Source organism: Acanthisitta chloris, unplaced genomic scaffold, assembly GCF_000695815.1.
Source record: "Acanthisitta chloris isolate BGI_N310 unplaced genomic scaffold, ASM69581v1 scaffold1623, whole genome shotgun sequence".
NCBI classification, from domain to species: domain Eukaryota; kingdom Metazoa; phylum Chordata; class Aves; order Passeriformes; family Acanthisittidae; genus Acanthisitta; species Acanthisitta chloris.
Window position 1 is genome coordinate 131,945 of NW_008664153.1, and position 16,112 is coordinate 148,056.

At 37.1% G+C, this 16,112-nt stretch overlaps 1 protein-coding gene across 1 annotated transcript in view; it reads right to left on the reverse strand.

Annotated features, from left to right (window-relative positions):
- LOC103798922 (attractin-like protein 1) overlaps nucleotides 1–16,112 on the reverse strand; it is a gene marked incomplete at both ends in the record, with an annotated part of 177,051 nt that overhangs the window by 122,324 nt on the left and 38,615 nt on the right. Inside the window, 4 exon segments of the mRNA XM_009071208.1 lie at nucleotides 5,117–5,325; nucleotides 8,639–8,767; nucleotides 9,239–9,352; nucleotides 11,320–11,403. Of these exon segments, the coding sequence (XP_009069456.1) occupies nucleotides 5,117–5,325; nucleotides 8,639–8,767; nucleotides 9,239–9,352; nucleotides 11,320–11,403 (536 nt within the window).

The following is a 16,112-nucleotide window of genomic DNA, read 5'->3' on the forward strand; positions in this document are numbered from 1 at the left end:
TTTTCAGACACTAAATTTCTAATTATGACAGCTATATTTTGTTTACAAATTGCACAAGTCCTCCAAAGATGCTTGACAAATTGTTAAATTCCATCTGAAGACTGGAGTGTTTCTAGTATACATCAACAACCACTAATTGTAAGACAATTTCTAATTCTATATATGTAGAATTTCCTTAGACAACTGTCATTTCTATGATAAACATTAAAGAATTACAAACATATGAGTGCAGAAATTGGATTTTAACTTAAAATTGGGGAAGGAAAGGATTTGTGGGTTTATGTGTATATATAATATAAATGTACATGTATTTAAGAGAACATCTCCCAGACTGTCAAACAATTTTGGCCAGGAGACAACCTGAAAAGTAAAACCGAGACAAAGAAGGCATTATCACAGAGCAAAACATTTACTTCTACTTTCTACTGCTTCTACTTTTTTTTTGTTCCAAAACCAGATCTGTCTGAAGCAAATGTTACCTCACAGGTCCTCTACTCTGAAAGTGCACACATGTATGCTTTCTGTTCAAGAACATCCAGGCACAACAGGCTGAAATCTCAGATTTCAGACCTCTAAGCACTTGGCATAAACTCTTTCCAGCGCTGTATTTCAGCTCCTGCTGCCTGAGCTCCCATCTCAAACCTTCTCCAGGGGTTTCAATAAACCAGCACCACAGGGGCACAGCTTTGTTAAATCTCAGCATTGAGGAATAAGGCAGGCAAAACAAGAGAGTATGACCTCAGAGCCCTCCACTGAAGCAGTGGGAACAACCTCTACTCAGGACAGTCAGTCCTTTCAAAATAAACTAAGTTGAGTATAGACACACATTGACATAGTAGTTCTGTCCATACTCAAAATCCTGTAAGAATAAAAATCATAGTAAAAAGCAAGGAAAAATACTAATCTTACACTGCAGTAGTCACAGCTTCTTCTATACTTTCATTGTTTACTCTTTTCCTTACATAAAGGCTCATTTTTCCCTAGAGAGATGTTATAAAATTCAAGCTGCCTGAATTGCTAATGGACTTATTTCTAAGTTAATTAGTTTAATTTCAGAATCTGGTCTTCTGCTACATCTCTATCTGCTAGGAGCAGACCTGTAGGGAGAACCAACTGGCTATATACATTCCAGTATTTTTATTGGTGTTTTAACTTTGGACTAGGGCCAAAGGCTGGTGTGCATTATGTGCAACCCTAGAGCTCATCTTCTGGGGTAGTTTCTTCTAAAAGGAATGCAGTGCCTCTATTTTCAAGTTGTCTCATGAAGCAATCCAAAACACAATACATGTGAAAGACCAGATTTGCTTTGAAGGTACCTTACTGATCCTCATAAAAACTCATGTAAACACACCCTGTATTTCCTCTCTAGTAGATTCCCCTTTTGCTTGCAGCACTGATGTTCAATGATCAAAGTAACAATAAAGTTTCTCTTAAATTCAAGAGAGCCTTCAACTCTTTTTTTCCTGTCTACACCCAGTAGGTAGTAATGTTTTCAGCATGTTCAAAGATGCTCCACTTAACTCTCTTAAAAATGTGGAACTACTTAATAATCCTTCTAGTAATCCTGAATTTTTACACATATTACATAAATTTTAACTATTTGGAAATCTCTCTACTCCTATAGAGCCTGAGACAATCCAAGACAGTGTTCCTGGTATCAAAGTGAAGCTGCTGACTGTGATCACATATTCAGCACAAGCATATTTCTACAAACTTCTTCAAGAGCCACCACTGTTGTCTCAGCCAAGTCCCCATTTCTCTTTTACCTGTGCCTAGCAAAGAAAAATAGAGCAAGTCAGTAGTTTTAAGGAGGGTTTTTTCTTCCCTGAATTATATCCACAGCCTGTATCAGCAGGCATAGACACATTCTGCTACATAACAGCAAGACAGATTAGCCAGTAATGAAACAGCAGAATATAATGTAATACTTATAAAGGATTCATTCTTTAGAAAAAATTTCAGCCTCCCTTATGTTGCCTGAACATAACCAGATTTCATGTAATTACTAAATTTTCTTCCTACATGAGATCAACCATCTCAGAAACATTTAACATTACTAAACATTATTTAAAACAAATACTTGCATTTTAAAAATCCACTACATTTACCAAGTACATTCTTGGCTAAATGCAGTGTCTGTTAAAAATAAAAATTATTATTTTTTTATATTTTATTACATTCTTTGCTTTCTAAGTCTAAAAGTTTTTATTTTCATGGTTTTATGCTGTATTAGTACAACTAGCAGCTAGCTGCAAGTATCTACAAGATACAAGATTGTATTATAGTACACAAAATCATAGAATCATAGAATCAACCTGGTTGGAAAAGACCTCAAAGATCATCAAGTCCAACCCTACCATGGCTACTAGACCATGGCACTAAGTGCCACATCCAGTCTCAGCTTGAAAACCTCCAGGGATGGGGAATCCACCACCTCCCTGGGCAGCACATTCCAATGCCTGAGCACTCTCTCTGTAAAAAAATCTCTTCCTAATATCCAACCTAACCCTTCCCTGGCAGAGCTTGAGTCTGTGCCCTCTTGTCCTGCTGCTGGTTGCCTGGCAGAAGCGACCAACCCCCACCTGACTCCAACCTCCTGTCAGGGAGTTGCAGAGGGTGGTAAGGTCTCCCCTGAGCCTCCTCTTCTCCAGGCTGAACACCCCCAGCTCCCTCAGCCTCTCCTCATGGCACTTGTGCTCGAGTCCCTTCACCAGCCTCGTTGCTCTTCTCTGGACCTGCTCCAGCACCTCAATATCCTTCCTGAACTGAGGGGCCCAGAACTGCACACAGAAGTGTACACAGAACTGTATCTAATAACAAGAGGATCCTACTTTTTACTCAATTATTCTATCTCAAAGAATACAGTGTTCTCTCAAAACACTTATTTTAAACTTGCAATGTTCTTCAGAGCTGCTCCTTCCACAGTATCCACAAGATGTCACCATTGTAAAAAGAAAGAAACTCTGTGCCGTAAAATAGGAAATCCAGAGTTTATGTTCTGAATCATGAATTTCAATTATTGTACATCCCAATCAGTGTAGGTCAATGATTATTCTTTTTTTTGTTTGTTTTAACATAGGCAGTAAAGATGCTTTAAAAATATTTTTAAAAAGTTAAAACCGGAATTATAAAAGAAACATAAAATTCTCTTCAAAAACAGAGATCAAGACCCTTCAGTCAGTTGATTTAAATCACCAAACACAAGAAAAACTTACAGCAAGAACAGTAAGATAGGTAGAAAAATATTATGGTTTCAGCATTGCAAAGAACCTACACAGAAGACACTATCACTTTAGAAACTATAGAGAAAAAAGGTGGAAATAAATAAAACAGAGGAGCAAGTCGTCTTCCAGAGAACTTAAGAGAAGTTTGGTATTGTTTTGCATTCTGTAAGGAAAAAGAATTATGTACCCAAGCTCACCTGTGACAGAATGCAGACAAAAATTAATTGAAATCTATGTAGGTTCAGTGAAAATCCAAGGAACAGTCAAGCAAATTATCTTTATATAACCCTATGCACTGTAGGAAAAAATGGGAAGCTATTATATACAGAAACACCAGGTGATCGAAGATAGTAACATAGAAATTAGCCTTGTCATTTTATTTCCTGCTCTAAACTTCTAATGAACTTTATAGCACTGTAACTGAAAGTATAGCCATTTTAAAACTTAATACCAAAGATTAGTGGAATTTCCCCATTTTGTACCTAGCAGTCTGAAATTGCAAGGAACCCATGCACAAATCATAGAATTTTAGGGGCTGGAATGGATCTTAGAGATCACCTAGTCCCAACCCCCTGCCCCGGGCAGGGACACCTCCCACCAGAGCAGGTTGCTCAAGGCTCATCCAACCTGTCTTTGAACACTGCCAGGGTTGGGGCAGCCACAGCCTCCCTGGGCAACCTGTGCCAGTGTCTCACTACACTCACAGGAAAAAACTTTTTCCTAATATCTGGCTTACATTTCCCCTCCTTCAATTTGAACCCATTGCCCCGTCCTGTCACTGCAGGATAAATAAAAGGGTGATATTCTTGGTGCAAATTGTATTGACAAGTTCCTTACAGAGATTAAGCTTTCAGAATCTTTCTGTACACTAGAAACCTGGAAGGTTCTAAAGAACTCAATAACAAGTCTACACTGTTTCCATTCAATGACCATATTGCTAAACCACTTCCTTACTATGGGTGCACTGACTGCCTTTTAATGAACAACTCATTAATTATTAAGGGAAATATATTACATCTCATCATGTCTCGGGAGTAATAGTGTGACAACTATTAGGAATAAAAAAGTAATTTCCTTTGACATGCAAAAAGAAACAGCAATAAAACAGAAGTAAAGGCAGGAAGTCATGGGAAAAGAGCATATTAGCTAAGTAATATGGAGATACATTAATATTTCTGTTAAAAGAAGAATGGCAATTTCAATGCATAGCAACCAAACATCTAGCATAATTAAAGTAAGTGACTTAAACATCCAGGATCTTCAATAATTTATCTGTAATGAGAAACAAATATGTATGGGACTGGAAGTAAAATTTCAGTGCATGCTTGCAGTACATCCATTAGTCCATAGTACATATCCACACAGACATTCTTGTACTGTTAGAACAAAGCAGCTTCCCTTCCTTTTCCACTGAGAGGCCAATACAAATAATACCCAACCAAAGATCAGACAGTGCATACTTACTTCAGGAAGCACTAAAAATATGATGTAATGATGTGACACCAAAAGAGGAGGGAAGATAATCAAATCTACTTCAACTTTAAAAACAGAATAGAAAATTAGACTATGGAGGAATTTAGTCTTCAGAAGTGCTCACAACTCTCCAATGATTACTACCATTATTTTTTTCAAATTAATGATTCAAAAAGAAGAATGCCCATCACAAGAAAGTTCAGGTCACATTTCTGCAGTATCTTCAGACAAAAACATATCAAAGCCGTGAACCACTTATGGCATGAAAGTACACACACGTAGATCCACATGAAAATTGATTCCCAAAATTATTTCATCTGTGTATATTCTGTAAAGGTGCTAACATGCATGCTGCAAAGGATGCACTGAAAGCAGTTCTATTTTACAGATTAACTTGACTCCACAAAACAAAACCTTACCTTGCCAGCTGTCGTTGCAGACACAGAGCTTCTCGCCTGTCAAGTCACAGTACCCGTGATCTGGACTGCCACAGTTGGCCTTACAATATGGAATATCACAGGCTTCTCCTTTCCAATACTTGTCACACTCACAGTATACCCGGCTTGGTACTGACACACTGGTTGTACACTTTCCATGTTCTGAGCAGTTATTAGGACAAGAATTAATTCTGAGAAAAAATACGGAAAATAAGGGAAATGACAAACCAAGACCTGATGACTTGTTTTATCTGACAGTACTCCAAGAATACTTGTTAGATAAAGTATTTTTTACCATGAAAAATTTCTATGTACTGATAATACACAGATTTAACGATGATTTTATAGGCAAATGAGCTCAAAAGTTTACATAAAAAGTCTGTGATACAGTCAGGATCACAAATACTATGCACAATAATAAGTATTGACATTCAGCAGAACAAGCCCTGCCTGGGCAGATCAACACCTATTTTTGACTATGTTCCAGTATCAGCACTGTAATCAGTCCCTTCAAATTCTTATTTTCTCTAGAACAACCGCACTGGAAGTGACTGAGCTGAAACTCATCAATACAGACATACAGTTAAAGAGTTTTCCTGAGTGGCTTTGGTCCATACTGTTAAACGGTATACCTAACATCCGAGAGGAATAAAACAGGAAAAAAACGAGTAGGAAAAATACAAGACGGCTAATAGTCTGAAACTACTTACAGGTGGCACTTGATGCTTTGAACCCTTAATAACAGAGCTGCCTTAACCTTGCCTCCTTAACTCCACAGTCAGAGATGCAAAAACAGGAAAGATTAGTTTGAAAGAAGTCTGTGACTGTTATGGGAGTTCGCATTTCTGTGTTACGCCCTGCCAAACACTGAGATCACAGGCAACTGCACAGCAAAATTAAGCAAAGTGATTCCAGAAATGCAGACAACTCCTTGGAGATGAGGAGAGATGGAGGACATTGAAGTATGTGGGTCCAAGAGTTTCCATGAACAGAGTCCCAGGCAGTATGAGCCGGATGAAGTCCAAAAGGGATATGAAAGCCTTTTTTTGATTACTCAAAGCAAAGGGTTGGGTTGAAACTCAGAATAAACTGTTACTACAATCCCCTGATGACAACACAGACCACTCCCTGTAGATGTGAGAGATGGATACTGTTATAGCTTTCCTTGCTCTTACCCAATGAAGAATGAACTGTTAAAAGTTAGCAAAGAATTGCTCGAGGCTGACCTTGGAAAAATATAGTTGTGGTAGGACAGTCAGGAGATGTGTTTTTGTTTCATAAAGACACATTTCTCAAAGGACTGATCCTGCTACACTTACATCAAAGCAGAAAATTCCACATCTGAACTGCAAACGTCCTCAGGGTTTCCCCTGGTAACAGACATGGCATTAAAACCATGGATGACATTAGCTGCTGTATATTACAGCTGTGAGGAACCTCTTCCCTGACTTCACAGGGAGTGTGTTCAACTGAACAGTTATACCAGCAATAGACATACCAGTTTGAAAGTAGACAAATTCTCAATCCAACAGGTTCCTTAATGGAATGAGAAAAACTGGATCAGCAGAGTTGGAAGCAAGTTGCCTGACTCCAAGGAACACAAAATTTACTCAGACTGTTGTGGAGTAACCACTATTGTTTGCAACTGGCATGGCACTTTAGTCACAGATTTTGTGCTTCTACCAGCAATAGACATACCAGTTTGAAAGTAGACAAATTCTCAATCCAACAGGTTCCTTAATGGAATGAGAAAAACTGGATCAGCAGAGTTGGAAGCAAGTTGCCTGACTCCAAGGAACACAAAATTTACTCAGACTGTTGTGGAGTAACCACTATTGTTTGCAACTGGCATGGCACTTTAGTCACAGATTTTGTGCTTCTGTCCTCCCCAGAATTAAGGAATACAAGCACTCCATCAAGAGCAAGTCAAAAACCAAGGAAGGAAGACAGTAACAGAAGCAGAGTGCAATAGATCAGTGACAGTTACTGCAGCCATAAAAAGTGATTATAGGTACTTCTTTATCATAAAAAAGTGCTACTGTTGGCTCATAACAAAAATTAATTTACAATTATCCACTGTAATAGAAGAAACACAAGAACAGAGTACATAAAATATGAGTTATATACGTAAAGGAATTAAAAACTGGCAGTTTTTTCTTTTATTTTAAACCTTCCAAAAAATAAGGTAATGATATGCAGCATGCACCACATTACCAAGTAATGAAAGAATGCAGAGCACATACACTAATTTCTCAAGAATGTCATGTCATACTGCCATTTGCTCCCAAGACAAATAAAAAAAAAGTGCACTAAAAGCTTCAGGGATAACTGAAAAATGTATCTAATTACAGTAGTCTGCCAGGTGATTGCATTTTACTGATGTCAACTGACAAAAATTAAAAATGCCCAATCTTCTAGACTGCCATTTCCAACGCAATATATCTAGTGAGGTTTCCCAAACTCTGAATAGCTGTTTATTATCTGGTCAAAGGTAGGCAAGACACTGCCAATTACAGAAACAATCTTTCCATAGACAATTTAAAAGGCACCTCTGCCAAGAGCAAAGGTATGGTCAGAAGCACAAACACAAATTTTAAGTTAAGCAAGAATATGACAAAAATATTACATGTACTTCCACATAAGAAATACAGTGCTGGCCACCACATCCCAATAACAGCTACTTCAGAATCTGAGGGGCTTGAGAGAAAGGAAGAGATATATCGTCAATCATGGGAAAACAATCACATAATGAAACAGATCCAACAGGTCCAAGCAATCCCCTCTTGAACTAAAGCATCCAGTATGAAGAGACATTGCATTGTGTCATAAGGATGTCCCAAATGAGACAGAAGTTGTGATCAACAGCTGGTGCATGCAAGAAAAAGGCTCAGGTCCATTGGAAGCATCTTTAGAGCTGCTGACATGGAAAAGGAGACTGGATGAAAATAAACACAGTTATATCAGAGTAGACTTTGCCATCAGACAAACTCAAAGACAGACAGTGCAGACCAGAGCTATGAAGGCAGAATGTAGACTGAGATGGAAAGTAAGATGGGAAAGTACCCAAGAAGTTAAGAAATGGAATAACATTTTTGTGCCTGGTGCAAAAATCAAAGTAGAATTTCAGTGAAGCTGAATTTCAAAAGCTATCAAAGTATATTCAGCAAGAAAAATCAAGCAACAGATGAGCCTAGTTCAAGAGAAGGGAACTGACATGACAGCAAATATAATCTCCCTTCTATTCCATATGACAACTACATGTGTTGGATAAACACTGGAAGGGATACATTCTAGTTCCATATGGCATAGGAGAAACATACTCTTGGAATGGCCATGTGGCTTCGCTCAAAACAATATACTCTAGCTCTGGGGTTTTCTTCCCCTAACTCATACCTTAGGAACAATTCATTACAACCCAGGCTCCCTAGTTTGAGAAACATACCACAAAGTATAACACTTCTGCTACTGAAAAAAAAAGTGATTACTTATTAAAAAAATACTTACGAATAGAAAATGTTAAATCCTGTTAGGTTATAAGCAGCATCACTAAAAAAGTGTAGCAATGCATAGCCAGATGTAGTAACTACTTCAGGAACAGTTTCATTTCCACGTACTTCAGGGACTATTAGACCACTGGAAAAGAAAATGAGAAAAATGCTTTTAAGAAATCTTTGGGAGAGGAGGGCAGAAAAGGGGGAACAGGGAGTTGGCTATTCTGGTGGTTAACTACGTAAACAGAATAACTCATATAGAAACTTCTGTTCAAAAAACACATCATAAAATATGGATAAAACTTGTCCATACCCTCTGCAAGGTAAGGTAAGGGTTTCCAGGAAAAAATGTCTGTATATAAGCATTAACACTCCATGCAATATCAGCAGTAAGTACAAGCCACATAATGAATTTGTACCATCATCACCTAACCAAAAATGTCATGTTTTGGAATTCATTCTAAAACAACTTTACAAACATATTCCCACAATATTAACAAAAGAAATTAAGATAGTTAATATATTAAAGCCACTAATGTTATTTTTTCCCTCCCACAAACTAAACATGTCCATACATGACTACTTGGACCAAAAGATTTATAAATACACTCACCTAAATACAGCTATTAAAGGTGCATATATTGAATCTCCATCATATACATACATATGGTCCCAACTACATTCTGTGGCAAAGTGATTAAATCTTAATCTTAATATTGCATTTGGGCTGAAAAAAAACAATAAAATAACATTTATGCAAATCATTGTTTTTGAAATTATTAAGCTCATAACATAAAGAACTTTCACTAAAACTGATCGTGCCAGTATAAATCTATTAAAACATGTTGAGTAATAACTAAACATTTCAAAATGTTGAATAGCAAATGTCAGGGCAAGCAAATATTTCACTTTATCTTAGGAAATTTAAAAATAACATATTCAGTCCAAGTCTAATAATCCCAAAAGTTACTAAGTTCACCAGGTTTTGTCAATATTCAGAACCATAAATTCAGAGCAATTAAACATCCCATTTTAATATACTAGCTTTACATTACAATGTCAGAACTACGAAGTTTAGAGAATCTTTCAAGATAAAAAAAAAAAAAGGTCACCTGCACATCTTCATTCCAGTATAATTCTGGTTATTCAAAACAAAAATCTTACAACATAAATCTAAAATTGCAAGCAATGCTAGTGCAAGAGCCTGTCCCCTCCCCACTCCCAACACCTGGGAACAAATGCCATCAGTTTTTGGCTGAGATCCAAATGGATCCATAAAATTTCTGAAAGGGGAATTTTTATTTATCACAAACTTATCAGACTTCTATATACATTCCATGAAACATCATGGTTATTTTCTTTTATTTCACCCCTCTACTGACAGGCTCGAGTGCAATTTGTCAGTTTGGGAAACCTATGTGGGTTTTTGTGAGAGATCCTTTGGAGAGAGCAATTTGTTCATTTTTTAAGAGTATTTGACACATATGTGACTTCCTTGTGTGTTGACATTTTGCACTATGTTACTGGGGTTTTTTTCACTCTTCCACATACTGTACAGCATATTGTTTCCTCCAGCTACCCACTCTACAGTCTCTGGTGAAGAGGAGGAGTGGAGAGAAGAACACTTCAAAGCTGAGTTTGCCTACGGTCCTGAGGCATGTTTCCACTTCAGCTTACTGTAGTGAAGTACAAATATTCCTGAGCAAGCTTGAGTAAAAAAGAAGTCTAGCTATGTCAGAAAAGTATTCAGCTACAGCCTAGTCACCTAGATATTGAGGCTTCTATTTAGAGGATTTTGCAAACTACCCATAATTTCATTGCTGTTGTGCTTAAATTACAATCTGCATAGAAGCAGAATAAAATTAGATCAGATACATCATTACTGAACTGCAGCCACAGAGCAGATATCTAAGGTAATTGAGATCATGACTATATGGAAATACAGAAGGGTTTCCTTTTCTTCTAGAATGTTAGTAGAACTCAGAACTAGAGTCAGCAAAATCCTGATCCATATCCTGGGGGGCAAAAAAGTCCCACTGAAATGTAACCAATTCGTGCCTTTACCAGTTGTCCATACTAATGCATGTGCCTCATTATTTCTTTGGGCATGTCTGTGTGTTTGTGCTGCATGAACTGAAAACCCAGCAACAGACATGAGACATCTAAACTGTGGGCACAAAATTAGCATCAAATTAAGTACATGAGGTACAGTAGAATGCAAAAAATATACTTTACAGTAGCACTAACTTTTGAGCTACATGAAACCAAATCAGCATTCCATACCTGAAGCCATTCCTGATTTATCACTGATATGACTTTAATAAGTAAGATACAGAATTAAATAATGGGACTCCAACTACATTTAGAACTTATGTAAAGGTACTCAAACATGCAACGAATTTATCACTGGGTTTTGAGAGCTTGCAGCACTGGCCAAATTCCAACATCAGCCTAACTTTTGCCAGCAATTTGAATGGGAATGGAATTTGGCCAACACTAAGCAATCCTGAAAATCCTGGTTTGGTTTTTTTTTTTTAATTCTTTTTAACATTTAACAAAAACAAAACAAACTAACAAATGACCAAAACTGTTTATTGTATCCAGATGCAGTTTCTACTTGCAGAGTCCTTTCAGTCTCTAGCACACACAGTATTGAACTGCCAGAAAATTTAAGAGAGGAAAATAAATACTTACTATCCTTCAATTAACCATGTACATTTAGTTTTGTATTTATAATTTATTGGTCCATCTGTTAAATATCCAGAAGGTTCTGTTAACCTACAAGAGGAAAAACAGTGCTGTAATAAACCAGAGACAACACAACAGAACACACATCATCAACATGCCACCTTTTCTGGATGAAAAGAACATTGGGGGTAAAGAGTCGAGTTTCACTTCATATTTCTTGTCACACTGCTTGTGCTCATAAAACACATGAATTCTGATTATTCTGTATCATTGATTTGCTTTCTCCCCCTAAGCAATCACAAGACTTCTATTTTTTCTAGTTCAGTAGCAAATAATTTAAATTATCCTTCATGTAAAATAGATCCAAGCCCCAGTAAAGGGTTTTAAGAGTAGTTTGGTTTGGTTTGCTTGTTTACTTTGCCACTGCCTTACAACTTATTCCTGACAACAGCAGCTGTGGGAAAACTGTCCCAGATCACGAAAAATCAAGGCACAAATTTAAATGAGCATATCAGTCAGCCTGCTCCTCTCTTATTCCCTGTCTGTTCACAGTGGCCTCCAGTGGATACCCAGGAAAGAATTTAAATCCCTACAGATGCTCTACACAGCATTAAATCACCTACAATGACCTGCAGCTCAGGGACACTCTCAGTCAGAGGTTGTGCCTTTGGGTTCATGTTTGTCCTAGGAGTTACAGCATGTAAACTCACATAAAATTGCAGCATCCAGAACCTCCTGAAGGAATGATTTCCACACATGTATCAGACATCTCAACTGTTTCTGTCAGAGCCTACCTCTTGGGTTTCATCTGACATGCTTAGGTCTGGTATTGGATGAGAGGATGAACAACTGTACCCTATTCACATGTCTTATCCCACTCAAAATGTAATGATCTGTGCTGTTTCCCTCCACTGCACCCATTCCAGCCAGAGAAATCCTTGCTCACTGCCTTTAATATATCTTTTCTATTCTCCTAGAGCCTTCTGAGATGCAACACAGAACAGCATATTGTAGACAAGATGCAAGTGAACCATGAATCTGTATAGTAGCAATATTCTTCCCATTTTATTCTCTATCCCCATTTAATATTTTATTTGCTATTTCAACAACTACTATTCAGACATTTTAAACAGAAATAGCTGCTATAACTTGAGTGATAATAGACAGCTCAATATTCATCATATAGAAATTCATTTAATGTAGAAAGAGAACCTTTTGCCTCTGTTCATATACATTGCTTCACATTAATCTCTGCTGTGATAAAACAGCAGATGAAATTCAATAATCTATTAACATAAAAGCTTTCTGAAAGGGCTTAATATCTTGAGCACACTAACTTCACTAATTGACCCCATTCTTTGCATCCTTTATGGCTCAGGCCTTAAGACATTTCTGGTGGCCTTACTCTACTGGGAAAACTGACCATCCTACTCTTTAAAATGTTAGAATCACAGCAAATATAAAGGCATACTCAGAAACCCTCATTTCTTTTGCTAGATTGTTGAAAGACAATCATTAAGACCAAGCATGACTGAATAAGTAAAAAGCAGGGGTTTTTTTCTGGTTTGTTTCCCCTTTTTTTTAAAAAAAAAAAATAAAAAAAAAAATCAATAGACTAGATCTAAGTCCAGAGGCAATACTGAACAAACTGACCAAGTCATAGCTCAGTTTTCTCATTTGAAGTTTAGCTGAACAGGAGTTCAGTATCTGCTATCTTACTATCTATATACATCAATTTTAATAATATTCATTACACATCTACTGCAAATTATTTACAGTTGAACTCCTATCAAACACTAATTGCATACTTATTAACAGAGGTCTGTAACTCCAAACATAGAATTATAGACACATGGAAAGGAAAGGAAAACAAGGGAGCAAGAAAGAATAATTTATGAGACAAGGTCCGTGCAAACTCATGTTTTTAAACAAGTTCCTTCATCTTTCCTTTAAGAACCAGCATCAGTTTGTTAGGCACATTGCAAGTTTTTCTCTTCCAACCACTGGTGATTGGAATGAAGACCTTTACCCACACTTCCCATTTGAGACAAAGCTCTCTAATACAGGAACTGTCCAAATAACTGTACTTCAAACATTTTCAAGGATAATAGCAGCATAAGTAACATATTTTATGCTCCTGAATAAAAAGAAGAAAAGCAAATAAACAGTTGGTAACATGAGCAACACTGAGGGAGGGGGGAAATAAAAACAACACATCATAATATTTCACTCTGCTGACAGAAAATTTCTCTAATAAACCCCAATACATTGAGAGATGGTCCTGGGGAAAGGCTAACCACACTCCTGCCAGGTGCTCTGTGTAAATCAGTGGCCATATAACACTTTTGCTTGCAGAAAGCAAAAGACACACGCAGTTAAAGTTTATAATATTATTTTTTGTCGAGAAATAACCCTAAATACTTTCATGTTACAAGAGAAATAGGCTCTTTCAGAGTTACTTCTGTCTTCTTTACATATCAATTACATTGTTAGGACAACAATGAACATAACAGCAACCTCTAACTCAGAAGTCTAAGCCATGCATCACTGACTTTGAAATCAAGCTTATATTGACACTTGGCCTCTAGCAGAACCTTAGTAAAGCTGATTACTTAGGAGCTGATTACATAGAGGCAGATCCTATGTTGCAGTGTGTGCTAGATTGAAGCCTTTTCTTTTTTAATAAAAGGCAGTAATACATACGATTCCAATCAAAATAATTTTGGTGTTGTCATATGATTTATATACAGAATTAAAGTCTTATTTAGCAAGCCATGGAACATTTATTTTCCTGGAAGAAATGTGAAATATCACAAGTATTCATTTGCAGTCATGACCATTGCCTACTTAGTAGCTGTATAATGCAATGGAGGTGACTTACAAGAGTTGTTTTTATTAGATCAGCCCTTTGGCACTAGTAAAGTACAAACAATTTCCCTTGTCTCCTATGCTGATAATTTTTTGATAAATAGTTTCTTTTGGAAGAGCAGATAGCCTTTGAAGCAGCTATTGCACTCTGCTGAAAAAAGTAAATAAATAAGAGCATGACATTGCTTTGCAATAATGGTTGTGGAAATGGCAAGATAAGGGGCTGTTCTATTTTAAACAAATACATAGCAGGACAGATGGGAATTACTTTAAGTTTCTTGAGTCATACCAAGAACTTTTCTGTATTATTTTTCTTTCCAAATGTTATCAAATACCAAATCCCATAAATAACATAACTACTTTCATGTAGCCTCTTACCAAATCAAGGCCAATATTTTCTTTCATATCAAGCCAGGTACATGTGGGCATAGTTTTCCTCTGTGACTAAGAGTGATTCTGTCAAATAACCAAAATCCAGATGAGTCAACATGACTATCACCTCTTAGTCACAGCAGTGGAACAGGCAGAACAATGCCTGCATGCTGCACCCCACTCCTTGCTCACTGCTGAGAAAGCCTCAGTGATGAGAGGAAGGCCAGAACAATTTGTGTGGCCTGCTTATCACACCTAGACTCCAGTTTTCCAAGCAGAATGCCCAAGGGAGCAGCTGATGTTGTATATCGACATTTTAAATTGCACACCAGCTTTCATAAGCACAACAATATTTTTTTTTATCTGGCAGGGTTATAATCAAAACCTATAAAGAATTACAGGGTGCGTGCCAAGAAAACATTTTCCATCTCTGTATACTGTAAAACAGATCCACCAAATAATAGCAAGAAATCAGGATGCTGCACAGCAGAGTAAAAGGCAATAAGAAGCAGCAGTGACAGATCAGTCACTCACCAGGCTAATCAGTCAGTAATAGCTTATGTCAAAGATACCTGGCGCCACAGGGTGTTTCATGTAGCACAGATAGACCAGAAATGCAAGGGCTAGAGGCTGAAGTCAACATAGGGCAACCAAAACATGCAACTAAGGGATATCTATATCCCCCCGGAATATTACCACTGCTATAAAATAATGGCAAATATAATTGAGTTACAATGCACAGTGGTAGCCTTTATATTTACCACTGCGGAAATTTTAAATCAAGACATGCATTTCAAGAAAAGAGAAAACTATGTTCTAGTTCAGTCAGAAATTATTGGTCCAAAATGAAGGAGTAGTCAGATGAAATCTGTGCCCTGTGATACATAAGACGTCAGAGCAGGTTATTAAAATGGCCCTTCCTGGCTGTAATATTTATAGATCTGTGAAAAACACAGTCTTGTCATCTCCTGTATCTTCCTGGAGAAGAATAGTATCATCAAGGCTTTCAGAAAGGGGCACTAATTAAAACCAGAGAAGTCATGGGATATTTTCTGTCATCAGCAGAACATGAAGACCCACAGAACTGCTGGTAGATGGACTGACAGAGCTCTGATCCATAATACAGGAGCATTAGGAGAAGCAAAGCATAAGACACATTCATAATATCACAAATATTCAAGATTAAATAAAAGAAAGGGTTATGAAGACATTCATTTACCTCTGTATTACTTACTGTCACATTTCTATTGAGAATTTTATGAAATGTTGGATTACTTTGCAATTCCTACTTCAGATGTACCTGAGTATAAGACACAGAGCATATTTTGCTATGTGGATGCATCTCAGGATCAGTATTTGTGTCAGTCAAGAGCTAATCTCTCCATGGCTGAAAAATCTTGCTCCATCTCCTTTTCATCTATTCCATAATTATGTTTTATTAAAAAGAAATAAAAATCAGTAACTGTGCTTCAAAGTTATAAGATCAGATTCTTCATAAATAGAAGTACTGGCAACCTTTCTAGCTCAAGACCTTCTGCCTAACATTTATAGCAGGGAAA